This window comes from Talpa europaea (assembly GCF_964194135.1).
Source record: "Talpa europaea genome assembly, chromosome: 2".
Taxonomy (NCBI): domain Eukaryota; kingdom Metazoa; phylum Chordata; class Mammalia; order Eulipotyphla; family Talpidae; genus Talpa; species Talpa europaea.
Window position 1 is genome coordinate 59,012,254 of NC_140068.1, and position 25,804 is coordinate 59,038,057.

Here is a 25,804-nt window from a genome sequence, read left to right on the forward strand (position 1 = left end):
GTCCCAATTATGACATGCAGCAATGCCAGTACCCCCCTGTGAATACAGGTTACTTCAAGCTTTCATCAGTGGCAACCACTCTTAGGCAGCAGCTGGTTTTGGAATTTCCCTGATGTCAATATCACCCGGAAGTGGACCTTTGCTACCTGTATTAATACCAGTGGCCCCATTTGCTGTATCATTACAATTTGGCTTCTTACATTAATGTCTGAAAAGGATTAAAGCTGGTATTCTAAGAACATGCCCTTCACTGATTGTGTAAATAAAACCGTAGAATGACACTTCAGATGAAGTTAGTGTGATTTTAATTGTGCACTACAACCAAGCTGTAACCAGATATTAATAATTTAGACTGTAATCCCAGAATATTATTAAGCAACTAGCCTACAGTGCTTCCTGTGAAATAGTGAAGGAGGAGGGCATTTCTGTATTCCAGGACTTCTTGGGGCTTCAGAATGGATTTATATGATTTACTTTTTTTTTGGTAGTTTTATTTATTCTATCAATCTTTTTAACAAATGTTTATTGCTGCATTTTTTTCCAGTGTATCATTGTTTTACTGCCCTTGTAGTACTGGAATTTAGTTGAAAGAATAAAACATTTACTTCTAATCTGCTTGTTTTTTTAATGTATAGATGACTAGTATTTGAATAAAGCCAGTATTTGAAATGCAAAGCACTTTCTAAGAAAATAAGAAATTAATGTTCTAAGATCGGTTCTCGCTTCAAAAATTGAATTTTGATTCCAAATTGCTTCTCTTCATAACTCAACTGCATTATAGAATGTTATAAAACAGATGAAGTTCAATAGCTGTAGAAATCTTTTTTTTTTTTTTTAAGATTTCTTTATTTATACAAGCACTGGGTACAGTCAGAAGCGCAGGAGGGGGAGAGAATTCACCAGAGTCGGAGTGGAGAGCAGAGCAGGCAGAAGGACCGAAGTACACTGCTGAGGGGAGCAGCGGGCAGCAGGAGAGGTCTGCGCTCCATGTGGGACCCTCGCCCGGCGGCTGGGGATCGAACCAGTAGGCAGCTTCGCAACCCGGCACTCTACCACCATGCTGGGGGGGGGGGGGGGCTAATAGCTGTAGAATTCTTACCTCAAAGATATTATTGATACAATCTAAGGTGGCTGGTTTTTTTTTTATTTTTTAAGGATGTATGAAAGCATAATTTAGCAAACTTACCTCACTTTAAAATACAGCTGTCCTATAAATGAAGTGAGCAAAAATGCTTCTGTGAGTTCTTCTGCTGAATTCTATTAGTGTATTTCCACTAAACCAATCATACATGTCCTGGGACATAGGTATTTATAATTAATAGGAAAAATAAATGCTTTTTTCCCCTCCTTTTTGACCTTGATGATTACATTTCAACAATTCTATGTTTAAAACAAGGCCAAAAAATAGTAAAGGGTTAGGATCCCCCAGGTAATCTTCATGCTCATTAAGTGCTTAAGAAACACTGGTGTGTAGCACAATGTAGATATAAAGTGAGTTCAATTTTATACTGATTCTCTGAGAACAAATGGGCCAGATTATACTTACTTCTACATTGTAGGATGTCTAGTAGCATCTCTGGCCTCTACCACTAGATGCCAGTAGCATTCACTCCAGTTGTGACAACCAACGTATTTCCGGATATTACCAAATGTGAGGGGTAAGGGAAGAAGTCTCTAGCTGAAAACCACACGTATAGCATGGCAGCATTTTTAGGAGAAAGCAAGCAGTCAGTTGAAATAGAGGTATGTGAGTAAAGTGAATGTAAATATATTTTACATTCAGTAAGGGCAAAACAATGCCCATTCTTTTATGTTACGTGAGAATTTTCATAGATGTAAATTTGTAAGTTGATTTTCATACTCGATGGGCAACATACATAAAGGGAAAATCAGTGCTGGCAGTATGAATGGAAATACAAGTAACAGAGCTTTGGTTTTAATTGTAGATTCGTCTTTGATCAAGACAAATTTCCCCTGTAGTTGAATTTCTGCTTACCATGTCACCAGGAAATCCTAAGGGCAACATACTGGTTTTAAGTATTGTGAGATAATTATGGGAAAAAAATACAGGCAACTGCTTGAATTTAGTTACAATTAGATGAGCCTAATCCAATACCAACCACACTTAATCTCAACAGAGATTCTATTTGCTACCTAAGGATTTTGAATTTCCAAAGATCACTGAAATTTTAATAGGTTAAGTGTACCTACAGAATTTAGGGTGCTATACTTCAGTTACTGTGATGTATTCAGTAAATCCATCATAGACAAGAGCACATAAGGTAGGTACAATTCTTCGCAATTTTGAGCAAAACATTGGAGGTTTAAAATGTCAAAGCCACCTTTGGCCTATGGTAATTTATATCTAGCCCTAAAGAAAATGGTTTTCAAATGAGACATTAATTGCATCAGCAATATTACCTGGAGACCTTTCAGGAAAGATTCCAGTTTATACCGTGAGAAGTGCTTTAGAAGACGGGGGATAATGGGAGTTGTTGGAATGTTTAACAAGCTCCCTAGGTAGTCTGAGCAGCTATGACTGGGAATTATTCTTTGTCTCATTTGGGATCTCTACTCCCATAGCATTTGGTGTTAATATTCTGCTTTAACATCTAATAGTCTGTCGCTCACAGACCTTGCTCCAGCAATTTCCCACCCTAGCTATGGAGTATTAGGTCCAACCCCCCAGGACAGTTCCAACAGTTTTCTCTCCTACATCCATTTTCTTTCTCAACTAGTTCACTCCCAGAAGCATAATAAACATGCTACTAAAAAATCTTTTGATCCTTTATCCCTCTCTAGCTATTACCTATTTTTGTGTTCTAACCTTTATAATACATTTTTCTCAATCCTTGCCCTGCCCCTTCTCTTAGAATTTTGAACAGAAAAACTTACTAGAATTTTGAACAGAAAAACTGAAAGAACAGTCCAATAATCCATTTACGGTGTACAACTATTTCAAAGAAAATTGCAGACATGAGGCATCTCCTAAGTGAATCTATAACTTTAATACCATTACCCCATTTACAATAACCTATTTTAACATCTAGTCCAGATTTCCCTGCCTGTCCCTAAAATGTCTTTTGCAGCTTTTTATTTTTCTCCCTAGAGTAGAATTCCATCAAAATTTTGTAACAAATGGGCCTGTTGTCTTTACTGTGTCATTAATTCAACCTGTAAACTGGGAGTTCTTAATGATTTTATTATTAGTTTCAAGGGTAAAGCTTTTTGTGCAAGATGATGCTATGGTCTAAATATTTAGCATATAACCAGGCTTTCCCAGGGCTAGTGATAAAACTAGACTTGTTAGGTTACCTGATAGGTGAAGCCTATCAGGTTTAGTCTGTCTACTCTTATAAATCACCACTTGACCTTAAAACACTTCAGTTGTTTTAAAAGAAACCACTCTTGCCTGATTTTCCTCCACTGGCTGCACCTTCTCATCTTATCTTGCTTCCAGCCCAATCATCATTTCTCTGAACTTGAAAACAGGAATGCCCCGGAGTTCAGCCTTGGGCTCTTTGCCTCTTCTGTTCATATCACTTTGGTGATCTCACCTAATTCTGAAGACATCAGGTTAATGTCACCTCCCAATGTGACGTTTCTACCTGGGTATCTAACAGCAGTCTGAAAATTTATGTTCAAAACCAAACTTTATTTTTGCCTCTCAATCTTTTCCTCCTCATTCCCAATCAAATTAATGGCATCTCCATTCTAATAGTTTCTTGGCCCAAAGTTTGAATTCCTCACATCCTTCATCTAATCTCTGTTCCATCTAAAATCTCACCATCTCTACTGTTACCCCTTGTCCAAGATATTAGCATGTCTTGCCTGCATTTTAGTGGTTTCCTAATTGGCCTTTGTGTTGCTTCATTGTGTCCCCTTACCTACTCTAGCCTATTATTACTCTCACAGAGTGAGCCTTCAAAGGTCTATATCTTATACTTAGGTGGCTTCCTAGTGAAGTAAAAGTCAAAGACCTTCCAACAGTTTACAGAGCCTTAAATTACCCCTTGTACTCCACCCCACCTCATTTAATTTTCTCTTGCTCGCTCTGCCTATTCCACACTGGTACCTTTGCTAATCTCTCAATGCAGTTTGCATAGTCGTGTGTTCCTTAACAACCTCTGTTAGTGCTGTTACCTGCTTACAATCACTTCTCCCATAATACTTCATGAGTAAACCTTTAACGAAAATGTCTCACCAAGACCTGCTCTGATCACCATTTAAAACTGCAGCATATTCTGGTTCTCTCTGTTCTTTTTTTTTTTTTTTTCTTTGTAACAAATAGTATAACTGTTCTATTCCCTCTGCTAGAATGAAATGAAGGCAAGGATCATTGTTCACTTGAAGTATCACGAGTGCCTAGAACAGTGCCTGGCATGTGACATGTGCTCAATAAACAAACTTCTTCAATTTAGAGTTTTCTGAATAGTATTGACACAGTCAATTAGAATAGTCCATATGTGAGGTAAGATTATTTGGTTGAGGAATTAAGGAATGGAGAGAGAACTGAGCTGAAAAACCATAAACTGGCTTGAGGATTTTGTGCTCTATTAGTGAAGACCACAATGAGCTTCATGTTTTAATTTTACAGCCTTTTGGATATTCACCATGAAAATAGGACAGTTTTCATCTTACATAATCTTTAAATAGGTAATAAGAAAAATCAAAGTAGTTCACTGTATGACATGCATTTAGGTAATATAAATTCACTAAGTACCCAGCAGAAGAAAAACTGATGAAGCAGGGCTACTTCTATTCAGGGACCCTGTGCCTTACATAGATGTGAATCTGCTTGTCTATATGATGCCAGCTACTCTACCTTAACATGTATGCATTTTGCTATCTGAATCTGTTGAAAGAAATGGTTTCTAAACAACAGTTTTATCCGGTGCTCATCTGTATCATTTGAAAGAGGAAACCACTTTGTACATATCAATGGTGTCTTCGTTTTAGTAAGACCTGGATTATTAGGGAAACATTCCATTATTGACTGACTTAAATAAGCAACAGATAAAAAAAAAAAATCCTTAAAAATCATCTACACATCATCCTTTTCCTGTTTACCAACATTAACAAAAATGAGGCATATGGTTGATGGCACATTTAATGGAAGGGAATGGTTATAGAATACTGAGAAAAAATAAGGAACTAGTTGCTGTGAACTAAATCATGGACACTTCACACGACAGGAATGCATTCTTTGCTCTGACCATATCTAATGGCAGAGACTTTTCCAAATGCCTCCATTCAGGGACTTCCTAAGATGACAGAGGCACTGCCTTTAACACGTGGATTCCAAGATATCAAGAGCCTAGTTTCCTCCTTATTGTTTTTGCATATTATAATTTCCAAGTTTACAGCCCTTTGTGCATATGTACATGTGTTTAATTCTGCTGAATAAGAAATCCTAGCATCTTTTAGATAAAGATATTTAATCTACCTTAATGCTGCACTGTTAACTGTCTTTCTCAAAGCTCTGTAGAGCTAGATGCTTTCTGCTCTGGTTTGCAGCTGATTATTTCTGGTATCTTGGGAATTCCCTTTCTTTAACCTTGGCAATATTTTCCCAGTTTGTTTTGGGGATAAATTTCACCTAGCATTTTTGTATTTTGGGAGTGGAAGGAAGGGGAAGGGAACAATTATCCATGAATGTCATCTCAGCCCATCATGTTGCCAGATACGCTATATTCATTATTACCTCCTTTTTACACTTCAGAATTAGTGAGGTTTAAGTTATATTAAATTTGCTTACATTACATTAAAAAATAGTCAAACATTAAATTTGTCCCCAGAGCTAAAACAAAAAGCCTACAATTACATAATTCTAAAGTTTGCTATCCAAAACAATTTTTACTGAGTTTGGACTTTTTTCTCCTGTCCATACCATATTTGATTGGTAATTTTGTTATACCAATTTTGGGATGTCTTAAAGACATCCCAGAATTGTCTTGGGAACAGGACATTAAATAATGAACTTGACTGAGTTTTTATCATGGAAGAGAACCAAATATCAATTTCATGTGAGCCTTTCCTCATCTGAGCAAAAAAAATTACTACACAATTAAAGTGAATGGCAGTGTAAGAAACTAGGGAAGCAGAAATGAGTACTATTAAATCAACTGAAAATATTTTATACTTCTGGATAAAGGAATTTATTACATTTATATACTATGTATTTTCAAGAATGATTTACTCATAATTTAATGATTACTAAAATGATAAGTGATAAGGTAGAAGAGATTTTAGATATAATGTAAGAATGTTATTTGTTAGATTCTAAAGTACCTCAAAAATTTTGATATATTCCTGTTTAGGGTTAGCAATCTACCTTCTGTTTAAACATCAGATGGGGATTCCACATTTCTCTTGCCAAACAGTTATTCTTTTGTGGTGGTAAATATGACTGATCTCCTTTTTTTCTTAAGATAAATATGATCCTTCTAGCTTCACTAATTTGCTTTCTAGCAGCCTCCCCAAGTTAGCCTTGCCACATGGTCAGTCTTCTGTTTGGTAGGTTTTATAAATCCTAAAAGTTCTAATTCAGAAACAGCTCTAATAAACCGAGCACTGAAGGTTATAGCTAAGGAAATGCACCATGTTATATTTTTGACAAAAAACAGTTAAAATCTCAGTGTTAAAATATTGGCTGATAAGTATAGTTCAAATATATAATGCTAACTTAAACGCTAACCCTGAGTGGAAAACATCAGACATTAGAATTCACCAATGACATGCATGGGAAAGTGCTTAATGCTTACCTATTTGTATTTTTTCACATAACATGAAAATTCCTTCCCTTCAACCAAACTTCTAAAAACATTAATAAACTCAGAAAACCGTAATTCCATAATGACAGGCTTTGGACAATTTTAGTGAATTATAGAGTAGGATCTTAATATAAGTTTCAAACCTTTTGTTTTAGGTTTGATCACATTTTAGAATAAATTCAGGCTATTCAATATATTCAGGCTAGTGATGAATTATTCTGGGATGATATGGTTACCATTTTAATAAGGTCTGGTGCAGTTGTTAGAAGTCTCTAATACATATCTGGAGAAATAAAGCTATATTCTAAATGTGTACTTGGACGTTGTAGACCTGGTTTTAAAAAGGATACTGAATAATTTCATTCCTTTCTTCTGAGGTTAGAGAATTTGCATCCATTTGTTCAGCAGCTGTCACAACTGTTGCAAAAGCCTTTCAAGAGACAAGATAGAATATAAAAAATCTCAACAGTTGCCAAAATCTTTTAGTGAACTTCCTTGACTGCTCTGTATTAAGTCAGGTTAAGCACTGCTGCTGCTGAAAGCTGGCACAATTTTATTACACCAAATTCAGATTATCAAAACTATACTGATTACTTTAAATATTTAAAGTACATATTAAAAGATAATGAAATGGTTCTAGAATAACCATGTTTCTGAGAACTAAGAAGTGTGTAGAAGAAAGCAAGAAACAAAGCCAGTCATAGCTAAATAAAAAGCAAAGGATGCTTTCATCCTCTACTCCCCAACCCCACTACCTCCCAGGAAAATGTCTATTCTTACAAGCAGCCATTTATGCATACTTTTAAGTTGTGATTAAAACATGTCAAATAAGGCCTTCATCAGAGTTAAACTCTTCTAAAATGCTTTTGAGGGGGAAAAAAATAGTTATTTAAAGAAAAACAACAGTTGTCCTTTGCTTGCCAAGTATGCCTTGTACTTCCTGATTGCTAAATTTGCTGTGAGGTTCACTCCATTGCTTTTTTCTCTTTTTATGCAATAATGGAAATGCTGATTAATATACTTTTTTATTTTGTGGTGTTACATAGAACTAACATAAATTGTTTAGCTTTCACTTACTGTTAACTTGAGGTTAGATCATATACTTGTTCTGACCTGGTGTGAATGCAGAATTGCTGTAATTGAGGAGCACCAGATCAGAGAATGGGATTGGGAGTGGGAATATTGAGGAGTTTGCTGCTTTTCTGGAGGAACTTTTGAAGTGTGAAGTGATTTATGTTTTCCATAAACAAAAGACAGCGCACTAAGAAAATAAAAAAGAGCTCCAAAATTCCAAAAGCATAAAAACATTCCAGGAAAGTTGCATGAATAGTAAGACAAATATACAACATGTTCTTTTCCCCCTGACCTACCTCTGACCAGTCCACAAGGTTGATTAGCCTGCTGCATTCAAGATGCAATTTATATGCTATGCAGATGTCTGGGGCAACATTTGGAATGCAGCCCTCTTCACTCTTCAATGCTTCATTCTAAAAGTAACAGTAAACTATGATGACCACCTTTTAGAAATGATTAGGAACAAAATCAGATATTAATGAACTCCCTCATCTAAATTTAGTAAGCCAGTAAATGGAATCTTTGCTTTCCTGGATTTAGTTGAGTTGCATTTACTCCTCAATTTAACTAGTTCAATAGTTAACTAGTTTCAAACCTTGAAAGTTTTGTTTGTTTAGGATTAGGTCTTCATTAAATATTATTTTTTTTTAAAGATTTATTTATTTATTCATTTTTTTTTTATTTATCCATTTATTTCTTCATCCACACAAGCATTGGGTATAGTCAGAAGCGCGGGAGTGTGAGAGAATTCGCCAGAGCGGGGAGCAGAGCAGGCAGAAGGACCGAAGTACACTGCTGAGGGGAGCAGCGGGCGGCAGGAGAGGTCTGCGCGCCATGTGGGACCCTCCTCCGGTGGCCAGGGAGCAGCAGGGATGGAACCAGCGCCTTAGAGGCTGCAGGCAGCTTCCCAACCCAGCGCTCAACCGCTGCACCACCGGGGAGGCCCCTCATTAAATATTATTAATTACATTAATAATTACTTATATGCCTTAAGGTATTTCTGGGTTCCCTAAAAGATTCATGGAATTTCTTGTGGATTTGCAATAAAATGTTACTTCTAACATTTGTAATTACCTGAATTGCGGCAATTACTAAACTGTCTGAATAAATACCAATATGGCAATAAGGGCTTTAATTTTCAAAGAAAAGGCTATGTTGTCAACACTGCAGATGCTAACCCTTGCATAAACCATGAACGGGTTTTCAACTATTTGAAATTCACATCTCATAACTCAGAAACAAGTACCTCTGTCTCTAATGCACACAACTGGAGAGAATACACTCTTCCAGAGACTGCTGTAAACTACCACTAGCCAAGAAGACCGATTTTGTAAGTTTTAATTTGTTGTTTATGTAATTAAAATAATCTGTTACTTAAATACGAAATTATTCTAGCTACCCACTATCACTATCATTGAAAATCACTGATTTTTATCTTCTTAGTCTTTTATAGTACTTACTAGTATGTCATTTATGTGTCATCTTGGAAACAGGAAACTAGTACACTGGAACATTCTTCACAGGTTTCAGTCATTTCTTAAGTATCCTTTGTGGTAAGATTTCTAGCTGCTTAGTTGATGTTGTTACTTATTAACACATTTCATGTATATTCATTGAGATAGAGCTTGACTGAAATGTTTAAGGTAATCACTTTAACTGGTCATAAGAAAGTCAGTTTTGAAAATTCTTTCTTGAACTCTTTATAAAGAACAACTTCTAAAAACCAGCAAATGTGCTTGGATTTTAGGCATTTTAGCCCTGCCAGATTTCTGGCCACCCTCTGTATTTAGTCCTACAGATAATTTATGAAAGTATATCTTTCTTTGACTTAAAAATCACAGAATTTTTTTTCATCAGAAACAACTGTTTTGGGGGCCTCCCTGGTGGCTCAGGGGTTAAAGACAGTGCTGTCAAGCTATTGCCAGCCACTACAGCACAAGTTCGATTCCCCTGCGGGCCAGGGAGGTGACCCACATGGCACAACAGACCACTCTTGTCTCACCCGCTGCTCCCCTCAGCAGTGTATTTCAGTGGATCTGCCTGTTTTGCTCCCTAGTCTGTCTCTGGTGAATCCTCTCACCCCCCACACCTCTGGCCTGTACCCCCGCTCTTGTATGTATAAATAAATCTTTTTTTTTTTTAAGAAACAACTATTTGGATCTTTTTAGTAGTTTCATTAGGCCATACTGTTTGACACATTATCTATTGTGTTTGTAGAAAACATTTCCTTTATTTTCACAAGAGCAGTGTTAGTATACTTCTAAGTGTCAGTGTCTATGATTTGGTTTTATCATATGAAGGTACAAATTATGACGGCACAAACATTTAAACAGTCAAAAGTTGACAACATCAGCTGACTACTGATTGGTATCCTGACTGGGTTAGAAAATATCCTCGAGGGCCTCCCCAGTGGCGCAGCGGTTGAGCGCTGGGTTGCGAAGCTGCCCGCGGCCTCTGCGGCGCCGGTTCAATCCCCGGCTGCTCCCCGGCCACCGGAGGAGGGTCCCATATGGCGCGCAGACCTCTCCTGCCGCCCGCTGCTCCCCTCAGCAGTGTACTTCGGTCCTTCTGCCTGCTCTGCTCCCTGCTCTGGCTCTGGTGAATTCTCTCACCCTCCCGCGCTTCTGACTGTACCCAGTGCATGTATAAACAAACAAACAAATAAATAAATAAATAAACATGCCTCTAAAAAAAAAAATTATAAAAAATAAAAATAAAAAAAAAAGAAAAAAAAAAAAAAGAAAATATCCTCGAAAGTCTAAAGAATTTTTTTAAATTATCTGAAAGAGGGGCAACCCTAAGCTGCCAACTCTCTACTCATGAGAATTGCAACTTTACAGTATTTTTGCAAAAATGAAGAGCAGGGTCTACACTAAACTGTCAGAGAATGAATCTGCTTCTTACCTTGAGATAATAATAAGGATTGTTGAGTGCTGTGTGGAGGGCAATTCGTGGAGCCGCATTTAAGTGTTCACGAAGGATGTGGGCAGCACTGAAGTATACCACCTCATGCAGTGGCTGTGTCTCTGGAGGCAGAAGGTATTCTCTGAAATAGCCAAAGTCAGGTATCACCTTTTAGGTAAGCAGAAGTTCATTTTCAATATAATATCTTTGTCTATCTATGGAGGATAGAGCAATTTACTTAAAAAGCAAAACCAACAACCAAAACACAGACAGATGAAACAAAACCGAAGTGTCCAATGTAGTAGGTTCACTCAGAATTGTACCTCCTCATGTATTTTTGAAAACTGTTATGTTTTAGTCCTTGCCTAAAACTTTACAAACATACGGTTTAGTTATACCAAAAATCTTTTGGGAAGAATTTCTTAAAATATTATTGAATGCTTTTTTAAAATACAGATACATTTCTTAAAGTCAATTATATTAAAACTGAGATGACCACATTCCTTACCATGGCAAACATTTAACAGCTAAAAGGTCTGGCACTAGGAATTTAGGAAAATTTTGGGGGATCATAGAAAATGTTTAAATTGACATCATAAAAATGATACCCTGAAAGTTTTGTTTGTTACATGTTAAAAATACTTTAAATTTTAGTTGAAGAATACTAAAAAGCAAGCTATCATTAAAATTTCAATTAAAAAAAACCACTAACTTGGAACTGTCATTTATTAATTGCATGATAAGCAAATTTAACGAAACAAACTAAAAAAAAAGAGTTAAAAAATTGCATTTGAATGTATCACAAGCCCATCAAGTGGTCTGTGCCTTGAAAGACATCACTTTTGGGTAACCTGTGGGGTAGCAAATTAGAAGGCAGAAGCTTTGAAATACACAACCCAAAGACAGAGTAATAAATTGTTAGTTAAAGCAATTGCTAGTTAACAATGTAGTTAACTCACATGTCTTTATAAAAATTTCTGGGGCTTGTCCAGTCCTAGGCTTAAACTATTTTTCTACATGACAGACTTACGTCAGATCCCTTTCTCACCAGTGCAGAGAGAACTACCTCAGCCAGCCAGGAAAATTACCCTCTTCTTTCTGGTGACCTTTCTTCCCACCTTCTGGAGAGGATATAACTAGCTAAAAAACCCCACTACAGTTGCTCCAGTCATGTGGTCAGTGACCTCAGAAGAGAAGTGAAGAGGGTATTAACCCTGTACATCACTCCTAACCATCTCCCTCTTGTCTCAGAGCTCCTGGCTCTCTGCTCCTTCCACTTCAGATGCTGCTCCTTCAGTATCAACAGAAATAAAACCCATTTGCAAATACTATCATTTTGACTTGGCCTTAAGAAACAGCATTCTATATCTCAAATATTGTTAACATTTTACTCAAGATTAAGTTAATTTAGCTGTAGCCTCGGAAATGGTTTTTGTGATGCTGACTGCCTCACCAGATGGCTGACTGGGTTGCCCATTAGTTATTTCTTACCATAAACTCTTCCTACACCAATCTCAGGCTGTTTCTTCCCAATCACGTATATAAAAGTGTCGCTTAAAGACCTTGTGGCAATCCTTGCTTATGTCATAAGGACTAGAAATCTAACAAGGACTAGAAATCCCTTTTTTAAACAACATTTTAATTTTAACATTTAGAAATTCAGGTAAATCCCAAAGCAAAACAGTCTTTCTGAATATCCACAAAGGACCTCACTCAGAGACTAAACCAAATACCTGCCTGTATTTTGCTTCCACTGGGCTACACTCATTGAACAGTGACAAACATCATCATATATTAGTGTTTCTGTCCAAGTACAGACTTGGAGAGTGGCTTAGGAATATATTTCTGGGGCCTCCCTGGTGGCACAAGGGCTTGGTCTAGATGCAGCATACTCCCAGCAAAGATCAAGGACAGTGCAAACAAGTCATTATAAGAAAGGGGAAAACATTTACTTTTTGACCACTGCCCTAGCCTAATAAACTAGATTAAAATTAAACCAGCGTTCTTAAACTGGCAGTAAAAGAGTGAATTAAGTCACTTGATGAGACATCTTACAAAGGATGACAAAGGGTTCAAAATCACAATTTTAAGCTGAACAGAAGCACCTGAAAAGCTCAAGGCCTAATCTAGGAGAAGGTGTCCTGGATCAGCTGTGGGATGCTGTCACATCAGTGTTACATGGAAGAACAGCATGATTTTTAACTCTTAAGAGCAACAGACTCACCTTACCAGACTGTCAATGAAGTTCACAACTTTTTCTCTGAGTACTTCAAACTTACTCTGCTTCTTACTTGTTCTTCTTAACTCCTTCAGTTCCAATAAGGACTATGGATTAAAAAAAAACCACTTTTTTTCTGATGATTCTGACACAGAAAACCCCTGAGAGCCCTGTTGTTAAGGCAGAGGGAGAGGATACCCTTTCCATAGACAGAATGTACAGAGTAAGAACTAGAACAAAATCAATTGTATTTATTTTTTTATTTTAAATGTAGCTTAATTTCTATTGCACTGAGTATGCAGTATAAGTTTCAAGAACAGTATCTAAACCTAGTAAGTTAAGTCTCTTTTGGATCTCTCAGTTTGACCAAACAGAAAATACATCATAAAAATAAACAGATCCCTTTCTGCAAACATGTTCCCATTTTTCATTTATGGTTAGTTCTCTGTCTCTGTGTGAGGTTATAAAAGCAGTTTCTATCTATATGAAATAGCAAATTTCAGATGGTGTATATGAAGAATGGGGGTAGCAGAGGGACAAATAGGGTGTTCAACTTGTAATTTATAAAGTCTGCTTTGTTCCTGGTTGTGGTTTAAAACTGAAAACGAAACACCCTTAATCTACAGTACACTGCAAAAAGGGAGCGTCACCGGATGTACATGGATGGAAAAGAAAATGACCTGACCTTCTGAAGATGATAGAGGTCTGTCTTCTGAAGTCCCTTCGACTGTGACCCTGAAGTATTGTCTTCCTCTTTGGCTTCTGCTTTTAATACAAAACCAATATACAGCAACTAGGGTAAACCCACTGAAGTCAAGAGAACAAACATTCTAACTACTCCAAGAGAAATTAAATTCACCTATATTTTTTTAATGTGGCAAAGGATCAAGGTTCCATCAGATAAATGATTTCTTCCAGAAGCTGAAGTTAATAAATACTTAGTTATACTGTAGAGATGTCTTCAAAAGAAAACAATTCCTGAATTTTAAAAATGTGACAATAACAAAACAAAATCCTATAAACCAACAGCAAACACTCCCCAAATCTGCTGTAAACAGTTAAAAAAAAAAAAAAAAGCTTAAATCGTATTCTTTGATTATGCAAGATTGTAACAATACAGAACTATACCCAGGCAAAGTTGGCCTTGATCTTGCAAATCAGGATTTCCCCGTCATTTGCATATGAAAAGGGTAGTGTGTAAACATTTTCAAATAATCTACTAAACAGATTATTCTTTAAAATATCTGGTAAATGTCTGGCTGTGCTTTTAGAAAGCATATGGCTCTAATACTCTCTTCCTAGCACTGGGCAGGTTTAAGGAACTATATACACTTACATAGCTTATTCGGTCTAATGTAAGCTAAGAGGATGCGGCTGTAGAATCAACATTGTTCTCAAAGAATAATTTTCTTCTTAGCTATAAATAATTCTAGGTTCAAGGAAGATATTATTTAAGGTTAAAATATCTAAAAAATTTTGTCCCATTTCATTAACATGTAGCAGAGCCTTAAAAATAAATCTGATGGCAATATGATATACTTTTAACCTCCCAAACATAAAGCCCAGACTCTAATAAGTGAATAAATGATAAGGAGTCAGTAATATATAGTCAAATGTTTCCACTTCTAATGTGAGGGATTTTAATTTCATTTTATTGACAATGTATCTCTTTTAAAAATAGTGAAATACAGACATTTCTTTGCGAGATTGGCTTTCTTCAACCTGTAAAATTCTTTAGACTTTTAATCATGTTAATTGCCAACCTTTCCATTTCTAAAAGCTACATTACTTTAATATTAGAACATCACAGAATTTGTTCAGTAACTTACAATACATGAATTCTAATTAAAATAAATATGCTGCAGTTTCTTTTTAAAAATCTCTATGTGGCCAATTTTGTACAAAACTGAAATTTACCTAATTAAATTATTTTAAGTCTTTTACCCTATTTATGTCCTTAAGGACAACAGTTCACTGTCCCAATGGCCACAATTTGGGGGCATTTAAATTGTGAATCAGGGGAGGAAATAAAACAATAAGCTGGTAGACTTTAAGCTGGGACCTGCCACTAGCTGAGGGATCTCAAGCAAGTTAACTTTCACTTTCTGGGCTCATATTCCTTTTTGTAGCTGCACTCAGTGATCTCTATGGTAGCAATTTCTAGCCCTTTACATTTTTATGCTTTAATAAATAGTTCAGTTCATGCTGCAATGGCAGGGAGCAATATCTAAATAACCTGGTGGAAACCCTATTAGTCCCTGTGAAGTACTTCTCTCATTTTCATGTCACTTTCAGCAAACTTTGTCTTTCATCTTCCACTGATGGACCTTGAGTACAAACCAGGTATTTTAGCATTGCAGCTATGGAGAGGAAGGGATTTCAGTAAGAGCACTTTCTAAACCAGTGAGACTTTCAAGACAAATACTTAATACTTGCCACACAGTTTAGCATTCCACGTGAATTTGGAATTCCAATGATATGGACATTTCAAGTGAAATCCTTCCACCATATCCTATATATGTGCTTACACATCAAACCACCTCTTGCCCCAAACACCACTAAATTTCCCTAAACAGGGGACAATAAAAGGTGCACACATAATACATTTGGGTGCTAGAAATAGAGCAAAAGAAGTTAATGATCAGTATCAATCCATGGTACCCCATTAGAAAAAGAAGTCCTAGGGCTTTTAAGGAGAACATGGCTATTTATACACAATTAGGCTCATCCTGAGCATTCAGAAGCAAATATAAATGATCCTGTAGAGGCCATACAAAATAAAGGAAACTAACTTTTCAACACGGAAGAATGCCAGGTTTCTTCCAGTTAGGACTGAAAGATTCAAGCTTTTGTAAATCTGATTAAAGCAAACCTCATGCATATTTTGGTAATCAGCATACCAATGAGCTTCATTGCTGTGAAAGCAGTTCACAGCTATTAAATTTTCAGGCTTACAAATGATTTATGCAGTGATTTTGAAATATATAAAGAACTTGATGGAAAGCTTAAGAAAAAACATCTAAAAAGAGTCCTTAATTATGATGCCTTGCTACCCTCCTCTAGTCTTTTAATTTCTTCTTGTTGCTATTATTTTTTAAGGTAAGTCCTCCAAACTCTCCATCTGGAGAAAGAATTTTTTTTTTCCTTCCTGTTTGGTGCTTTTCATTGTTTAGGCCCAATCTGGAGGATAAGCACTTGGCTTATTTGTGATTGTCATGATGTGCTATTCTGGGGCTTAGTATACTAAATGATCATGAACTACTTTATTTCTTTATCTCTCATATCAGAATGTGGGGTTTTCCATGTTATTTTCATTAAATGACTCATACCAGAAGAACTAGCAAGATATTATATTCTCACCATCAAGGCTCTGAAACTGGACCAAGAATTCCTCTATTCTCTTTGCTGTGCTGTCAAGCTGCGCTGCAGAAGAAGACTTAAAAACCTTGCAACATTTCTCAAGAATGGTCATCAGTTCATCCTTTGCCAACATGCTAGAACAGAATTGGTGACAGAAGATGTAATATCATTGGAAACTTAATATACTTAAAAGCCATTGCCCATTAAAGTATTTCTGGTTAGGAGAAAATAGTGTAAATTCATCATTAATAGCCATCAACTTTTTAAAGAGAGCTTTTCCTCAATGTATGTGACAATAAGTATTTAGCATTCTCAGGATACAGCTCAAGTAAGGACATTTTCAAAGATCTAGGTTCATAGCCTAATTCTGACATGCATGTTTTTAAACAGAACAAGTTACTAAACATCTCTGATTCTATGTTTCCTTGTCTGCAAAGTGGAAATAGAATTAACATATTTCACAAGTTAGCAGAATTAAAATTTAAATGAGAAGATACATCTGAAGAATCTAGCACAGTGCTTACTACCCTTAGGCCTTTAAGGTTAGTTCCCATTTCCTTCAGGTCTAAACATAACAATGATACAAGTATCTACTGAGAATATAACTCTTGTGCTAAATGAAAGCCTGTTTTAAAGTACCAAATGTAGGGCCTCCCTGGTGGTGCAAGGCGTTAGGACACAATCTATGAAGCTATCTGCAGCCACTACAGCACGAGTTTGATCCCAGGCCAGGGAGCAACCCACATGGCGCAGCAGACCTCTCCTGGCTCACATGCTGCTCCCCTCAGCAGTGTATTTCAGTCAGTCTGCCTTTTCTGTTCCCCACTCTGTCTCTGATGAATCCTCTTACCCACCCCACCTCCGCAACTCTGGCCTGTACCCTAGTTCTTGTATGCATAAATAAATAAATCTTAAAAAAAAAAAAAGTACCAAATGTGTAAGTATCACAACCATTTCTCTATCACCATTTTAGGTAAGTTTTACATTTGTGGACATCACAAATATCAGACTGAACTTTAAACATATTAAGCAATTCTGTTTTATAGCATAGGTAGAAGTGTTAGGGGGAAAAGGATGTCCCAAAGCAAATTCCATATAGGCTTTGGGGACTCCACCCCCACCCCAAGTCAAAGCCAAAGACACTGGGAACTCCAAATCCCATCACCACCAAAGGGAAGGTGGCTGGGACCTGAGGGTGGGGTTAAGCAGCCAAGTGGATACAAAAAGCAGACACGTGAGCTTTGGGGGGCTCTCCATTTTTGGGCTCTCGGCCAGCTCGCAGCGTCCGGCCAGCTCTGAGAGTGACTTTGGGTTTCCAGGTCGTCGGATCGGGTAGGACGCATTAAAGACTTTATTTCCCTATTTTCTCCCTGAGTTGTACATTTTCCTTATTTCTTTTTCTCTTGTAAATAAACCTTTTATTAACCCTTTTGCCTGTGTCTGTAGTAGAGTATTCATAAGTCCCTTTAAAGCGCGCGGGTGAGGACCCACAGCCAGGAACCCATTTAATATCGGGGTTGCTCTATAACAGAAGGATTGTGTAACTCATTCAAGGTCATAGACGAAATCTTTGTTAGAAATGAAGAAAGAACACAGATATTTTGTAAGATTAGAACCTTATACTCAGTCATCTATAGAATCTCTCCACTAAGATCATATTCAGTAACAATGAATAAAGAATTGGAATTAGGTTAATATTAGTAAGTAATATGACACAAATTATTCTCAGCAAAAAGACCTAGAGACTACAATGACTGAAAGTTCTTATATTAATCAGGAAAGCAAAAATAATTTGGCAAATCCAGGATGGCATTCTATAAGACACCTCTATCATATCTGACAATAAAAAATTTAGAGAAAATACTAAAATTAATATGTTAGTATAAAAAGGCATAAAACTAAGTAGTCTATGAGAAATTAAACTGGTTATTTCAACTAAAATTTAAACCTAAACCAAAAAATAAAAAATGTCATACAGCTAATAAACACAGAAGCCAGTAGGGGTGGACAAAAAGTAAACATCTCCCGAGTTTTAAGGAAAAGTTTAAAATCTTCCATCTACAATAATGAAATAATTACCCAAAGTATAATCTTTATCTGGAAATGAGGGTAACACGTCAGTGAAAATGAAGCCAACACACTAATTCTTGATTACATTTGAAAGTATTTGAAATTCTGGCTTTCTATTGCCCAGATAGAATTACACTGTTTAAAGAGTTAACGAAAAGCAACATAAAATTGACCTTAAGCTCCACTCAAATATACAAGATCAGCATTTTCAGGGTTCAAGGAACCCTGCTTGCAGAAGCAAAGGAGCTGAGGGGAATGTTGGTAGAGATGCGCGACCCATATCAGCAACACCCTGATAAGCAGTTTCCAGATTAATAGTGCCATACCTCATATCTGTTTGCAGCTTACAAAAATAGAATACCTGGTAAGGTAAAGCCAATTTATTTATTTTCAGGGTGTAAGAAAAATTGCCATTATGTCATAAAATTCTGCAATTAAAGTTTCTTAGTCATAACCTTTAATGTAGTGTGTTTGATTAGAAGAGAGAGATCTTTCATCTCAGAGGTAAACTTCTAGGGATTCAGATAGTTATTATTCTTTTTCTTATTCAAAGATTATTTTCTTGTTGATTCCAGAGTAGCACAGAAAACTTAAGTAATTTGTTCAGAACACCACATCTGGTAATTGGCAAAGCTAGGATTTAAACCGAGCCCAGCTTGGCCTCTATGCTCTTACTGGCCATGCTGTAATTTATTTGAAGACAAAGAGTCCATGGTAGACTATCAGATGCAAAACAACTACTACAACAAAAACCAAACAAACAAATACAAGCTGTGGAACACCATTTATGGTATGATTTAATATGTCTGTGCCTGGAAAAAAAAATCTAGTAGTACAAATTACTAACAGTGGACAACAGGCACTCAAAATTAAGTAACGCAAGATGTGCTATCACAGTGTAGGCTAGGGTGTCAAGAAGAGAAATCACCAAAGGCTGAGAAGGAGGATGCACTGAAGTAGGAGAAAAACTAAGAGTCTGGGTCATTAAGGTAGGAGTGATCCACTATATCAAATGTTGACAATCGATTAACACAAATGAAGGGGGAGAAATGACCACTACATTTAGGAACATAGAGGTCACTGGTGACCTTGATCAAAATAGCTTCAGTGAAGTGCAAACACCATATCAGTTGAAAGGAGAATAAGAGAAAACTTGAGACAATGTGACAATAGTTTCAGATTTTGGTAGATTCTATCTGTCACTTTTCTTTAAAAGAGTGAAATTGAAATGAAAACAGAATTACAAAGTTTGAAAGCCACCACACTATATTAACAAAAAAAAAAATACATCTAAGATTTTTCTTTAACCAACTTGATTAGGTGATTATGTCACTGTTGAGTAAATGGTTCAAAAAATGCCTGTGATACTTAATGTGTTAAAAGCTTTATAGGTTGTTGTTTAAAAAAATATGTTTCCTTAACTAGGACAGAAATCATTAAAAGCAATCATGCTGCAGGGCAATGGAGTGTTCTGCTTCATCATGCAGAAAGCCAGTAATTTCTGGCTAAGTACTGATTATAGAAACATCTGATTGAGAATAGGCTATAAGGAGAAACTGGTCAATCCATGGCTGATGCAAAGATCTTCTGAATAAGGAGTTCTCAAGTTCTAAACAGACATTAGCATTATAAAGCACCTTTGAAAAAATTTGAAAAAGGAAGCCTGAAAATACAAAAAGAGCCTACAAAAAAAATCACAAACTATATTCTTCAAAAACACCACCACAGTTATCATTTATGATCATAAAAATTAGTGAAACAAAACCCAAAATGTGCATTTTCTGAAACCTTGATATTTTATATTAGATGCCTCTGAGAAACTGCGTAACCTCCCAAACAGAGATCAACTGTCTCTGTATCCAAGCATGTTTAAAAAAACATCTTTTGAATAGGTGAACAAGGTAATGGTCATTCAGTGATAAAGTCCATGACCACAGGTTTTAGTGTAGTTTGTTTTCAAATTAGTTCACGTGGGGAAGCAACTGGAAGTCATGATGTGCTTTGTTGAACACCACACTCTTTTTTGTCAAAATGAGTATTTCATTTTGTGATATGGTTAGGAACAGCTTTAGTAAGGTAAAATATATAAATATTGATGTACTATAAAAGTATAACCTTGAGTTCATAAGAAAAAATAAGTTATCAAAGTTTGATTGGCTATTTGTTTTTAAACTTAATGTTTCTTAGATACCTGCTCACCTTTACTAGAGAAAAATGGTAGTAGATACTAAACATCTAATAAAGAAAAACTTAAAATATAAATTTAGATTTTTAATTTTTATTGAGTTAAAACCATTTCTCACTATTAAGTAGTGGAGTACCTCAGTCCAGTTTTGGAACCAATTTGAGATCAACTGCCTAAAGTCATCCAGCTCCAAAGGGAACTTTCATACACTATTGTCGGGAAGTAGATTGGTTCAGTCTCTATGGAAATAATATGGAGGTTTCTCAAAACAGATCTACATGATCCAGTGATTTCACTCCATATTCTTTACCCAAAGAATGCAAAAACATTAATTCAAAGGAACATAGGCACTCCTATATTCAATACAGCACTATTTGCAATAGCCAAGTTTTAGAATTTAGGTTTAAATGCCCAAGGACAGATGAGTGGATTAAAAATGCAATATGTGTGTCTCATACACACACACACACACACACACACACACACGTATGTATATATATTTATGATGGAGTACTACTCAGCTATATAAAAAGATGAAATCTTGCCACCTGGCAAAATTGGATGGAATTGGAAGGAACTATGTTAAGTGAAATAAGAGAGAAGGAAAAAGGCAATTGCAATATGATTTCACTCATATGTGGAAGATAGAGAAACAAAACAAAGGGTTAGACAAAACCAAACCAAAAAATAAAGCCTAAAATTTGACTGTAGAACCCATGCTACCAGAGGAGGAGAGGAGGGCTGGGAAACAAAAGGAAAAAGGTCCAGTGGATTAAGGTAGATGATTATGAGTGCTTTGATGGTGTGATGTGGTAACATACATCGAAAGGAGTATGACCCATACCCCCAAATCACATGTGGTATTGCAAACCATTGTACCTCCATTAAAAAAAATGCAAATTGAAAAAATAACCTGCAAATACAGTAAAAAACTCTATTCCATATCTCCTCAAATAAGTCATCATGCTTCCTCCGATATTCTGAAGACTCTGTACTCTATTCAAATGAAAACAATAGATAAAATCATCTAGTGTCTACACAAAGACTTCCTTTCACAGCTTCACATTTTTCCCTCACTTTTTAAAAATCTGTTATTCTAGATAACAGTGTTTCTCAAAGTGTGGTCCCAGGACCAACTATTTAAATATGCTTAAATGAAGATTCTTGCTAACCAACATACATGTTCCCAAGAGTCAGAATCTTTGGTAAGAGGGCAGAGATCAACATGTTTAATACACTTCAGCTAATTTCTATGCAAACCAAACCTTGAAAACCACTACTTTATAATGACTCTCAACATCTTATGCTTTAAAATGAAATATTACTATTTTTCTGTTTGTATTTTACCAGAAGTTTAAAGACAATTGTGGAGAATCTGATGTGATACAAATTCAGGATTTGCAACCTGAGAAACCTTGTTCATTGAGAAATTACATTTTAATGGTGCATTCTCAGTTTATGCATGAATAAATCTAGATCAACAAAATAAGATTATTGCTATTTAGGAAGCATCTACTAGACGGTAGAGCTGTCATTTTTCATAGCTAGTTAAAAAAATCAACTAAAGTTGATCTGCAGAGTCAAGAAACAATGCACTCTTTTTTTTTTTTTTAAATAGAGGCATGTTTTATTTATTTATTTATTTATTTGTTCGTTTTGTTTATACATGCACTGGGTACAGTCAGAACCACGGGAGGGCGAGGGAATTCACCAGAGCCAGAGCGGGGAGCAGAGCAGGCAGAAGGACCGAAGTACACTGCTGAGGGGAGCAGCGGGCGGCAGGAGAGGTCTGCACACCATGTGGGACCCTCCTCCGGTGGCCAGGGAGCAGCCGGGGATCGAACCGGCGCCGCAGAGGCCATGGGCAGCTTCACAACCCAGGGCTCAATGCTGCGCCACCGGGGAGGCCCGAAACAATGCACTCTTTAGATCCCAAAGTCCTAAACTGAAATGAACAAATGTTATTATAACTGGGATCAATGTTTTGTTTTATTTTTAACTCAATGAAAGCTGACCTCACTGTTTAACTCAAAAGTATTATTCAGAAATTAAAATAATTTTTCACCCTAACAAATTCCTTCAGCTATCAATCAGCTTCAATTTATAAATGTTTCTGTAGCAAGCTCATAAGGTTCCACTTAGGACAGGCAGATGAGATACTGTGGCTCCTTTCATTGATATATCTGTAACTTATGCTAAGATGCCTAGTGTGGAAATAGATACTTGCTCTGCTGGCTCATTTTAAAATTTGGGGTATGTTCTGAACATGGACTACTGACCACAAACCCATATAAACTTCCCTTTTTACCACCTCTCCAATAATTGGAATAGAATTGAAAAATGCACTGGCTTTGAAAATTCAGATTTAAATTTTAGCTCTGTCAATTACAGAAGTCACTCAATGTTTCCGGCTTTGGTTTCCTTATAATTGGTAAAAATGTGATAACTCATAGATGAGTAATTCTCAGCTGACAGAGTGGGGGGAAGAGTAAACTTCCCTAAAAGGGGCACACTTTCCACTACCGCCAATCCAAGAAACACCGCTAAAGAGAACCACTGAAACTGATGTACAAGCGCAATATCCTTCAGGTCCAGCACCATGATCTTCTAAGTTAAGGACTCTATGTCTTATATCAACCTTTAAAACCTTTTCACTGAAGCAAAGTCTTCCATATTTCAAGTTTAAAAATCCATGGTCTAGAAATTTCCACCAATAGAAAGGTAAATTTTTCCTCTTATGGTCTTTCATAGTTGACGAGGAAAAGTCAATAAATTCACATAGCTCACTGCTGGGTTTGCAGTATCTCTTCATATTCTGAGAGTTGACAGAGCAATCAAAGGTTGTGGACAATATGCAGAATCACTGCACTAATATCAAATTCTGGTATTTTTTAAAGGCATACTTTCATACTCGCCATGCACATGACTGCAGTATACATTTAAAAATGATTGTGATAGAGAATTCTGTGGGTCTTTTTCCACCCATAAATATATGATAAATATTCTTCCACATGATTACAATGATTACAAATTCCTTCTAAAAGTTTATTATCAATATATAACATTATATTAGTTTCAGATGACTCAATATATGTATATACTGCAAAGTGACCAACGCTCCAGTTTGGAGGTGCTGAGACTCAAGCCTTTCCATGCTGTAGCTGCTATATTTGATTTTCAGTGCTTTTCACATTCCTGTTTCTAATCTCAGCTTAGCAAAATGACTGAAACTTCACTTTCTATTTATTGCTCTGTTTTACTCATATTCCCCAGACATTATTGTGGATCTTAATAAAGAATAGTGGGAAGTAAAAAAGCTCTGAAGTCAGACCTGGATTAGACACGGGTTCCATAAGCAACTAAGCTATCTCAAACAAATCATTTAAACCATACTTGTACTTCAGTCTGCTGGGCTGTAAAGGTAGTTCATAGTATTGACCACAAGGTACACTTGAGTATTCGATGACAAAGTGTACTACAAGTGTCTAACACAGCACCTTGCACATGGGAGGTCTTTATAAATAGTGGTCACTACTATTGCCGGTTTCCTTACTCTAACATAGAACTGGCATTCTTGATCCCTGACTTAATAACCTAAGAATACCAGTGCCAAGGAGATGTGGAAAGAAAAGGACAAATACATTCCTGACAAAGAAATTTGGGAATACCCAAGTAGAGAAGGAAGAAAATAATCACAAAGGTTAAAGAGGAAACCTAGCAAAAATCAACTGGATATTTAAGACAGGTGTATTAAATGGAATATAAAAGATATCTTAGAAATATTTAAACTGAATTAAATATATAGTGATCACTTATTGGCATTTTTAAAAAAATGTAATGAAAGACAGCTTTCAGTGGCAACTAGTTCCATGGAGAGTTATTTTTCCAGATAGCATGAAATTAGTTTCCTATCTTAAGCTGCACCTGCTAGATCACTAACATTTGTATTACTAAGTCTGTGGACTTAAAGTGCTTTCAATGTGAATTTTCCTCCTACTGTGCCCATCTATTCTATTCCTGTGGGCCCAGGGAGAACCAAGACTTAATAAACATTCAGTTCTCAGACTTCTTTATGATATTCTCATATAAGTACTTACATTCACTAAGGAAAAATTATAAGACTATGCAGAAACTTAGCTCACACTTGACTTTCTGTTTCTCACTATCCAAATAGTCATTATTTTTATAGAAAGACTACAATGTCATCAGACATATAATTAGCCAAGGAATATTAATGATTATAACATTAAAAGGTAAATTTGGGGCCTCCCTGGTGGCACAGGTGGTTGAATGCAGTGCTGTGAAGCTGTCTGCAGCCTTTGCAGCACCATTTTGATCCCCACCGGCCGCGGAGATACCCACATGGCGGGGCAGACCTCTCCTGTCTCGCCTGCTGCTCCCCTCAGCAGTGGTTTCAGTCAGTCAGTCTGCCTGTTCTGTTTCCCGCTCTGTCTCTGGTGAATTCTCTCATCCTCCTGCACATCTGACCTGTACCCCAGTTCTTACATAAATAAATAAATCTTAAGGGAAAAAAAAATAGGTAAATTTGTTAGAGACGAGAAATAGTATTTGTTATCTTGTAATAACACTAAAATATTTATTAATATAAAATTAGGTACGTAATTTATATATTATCGAATGTTAGTATGAACAGAACACGTTCAGGTTGCAAAGCAACTGCTTTTGCATGGTTATTCTTCATCAAGGTACAGGATGCATTTCATCCAACAGTGCTGCATACTACTATAGAGATATTTTTCCCCCTTCTCAAAAAGGTTGGGGCCACAGCAAAGCTCTCTATCCATGAGTACTGATGCCTTCCCCCCTGCCATAATGTCAAGCTGGCTGGATTAAAATGATGTATACTTAAGTTCTCCTCATGTAGTGTAGATGTTAAGACAAAACTATCACTAAATTTACTTTTGAAACCGCAAGTTCAAAAACAAGGTTAAAACCAGTAAAAATAGATGGTTGCTACGTTAAAAACACTACAAGCCACAAACATAAATTTCAAGATATATACAAGTATTAGACAAAACATGGCTATTTTTGAAACTTCATGAGAGTCAGAATTTTAGAGGAAGGTGTTAACTGGAAGGCTTAAAGTAGACAAAAAAGGAAAAAAAAACCACCTACCTCAAGAGCTGCAAGGCTGAAGCATACTCCTCTGAATCCCATATGTTCTTTTCTAAACACATGCAGTACAGCTCTCTGATCTGT

General features: G+C 36.4%; 1 protein-coding gene across 2 annotated transcripts in view; it reads right to left on the reverse strand.

Moving 5' to 3' along the window:
* Positions 1 to 6,337: 6,337 nt before the first annotated feature.
* Positions 6,338 to 25,804, reverse strand: part of ORC3 (origin recognition complex subunit 3) — a gene marked incomplete at its 5' end in the record, with an annotated part of 49,785 nt that continues 30,318 nt past the window's right edge. The window contains 8 exons of one of the 2 annotated variants that reach the window (XM_084228529.1): positions 6,338 to 6,573; positions 7,124 to 7,203; positions 8,144 to 8,260; positions 10,752 to 10,893; positions 12,976 to 13,076; positions 13,655 to 13,734; positions 16,330 to 16,463; positions 25,721 to 25,800. In XM_084228529.1, the coding sequence (XP_084084655.1) occupies positions 6,468 to 6,573; positions 7,124 to 7,203; positions 8,144 to 8,260; positions 10,752 to 10,893; positions 12,976 to 13,076; positions 13,655 to 13,734; positions 16,330 to 16,463; positions 25,721 to 25,800 (840 nt within the window). In that variant the 3' untranslated portion in view covers positions 6,338 to 6,467. The remainder of the gene's footprint in view (positions 6,574 to 7,123; positions 7,204 to 8,143; positions 8,261 to 10,751; positions 10,894 to 12,975; positions 13,077 to 13,654; positions 13,735 to 16,329; positions 16,464 to 25,720; positions 25,801 to 25,804) is intronic. The other variant, XM_084228528.1, reaches the window with a different exon arrangement.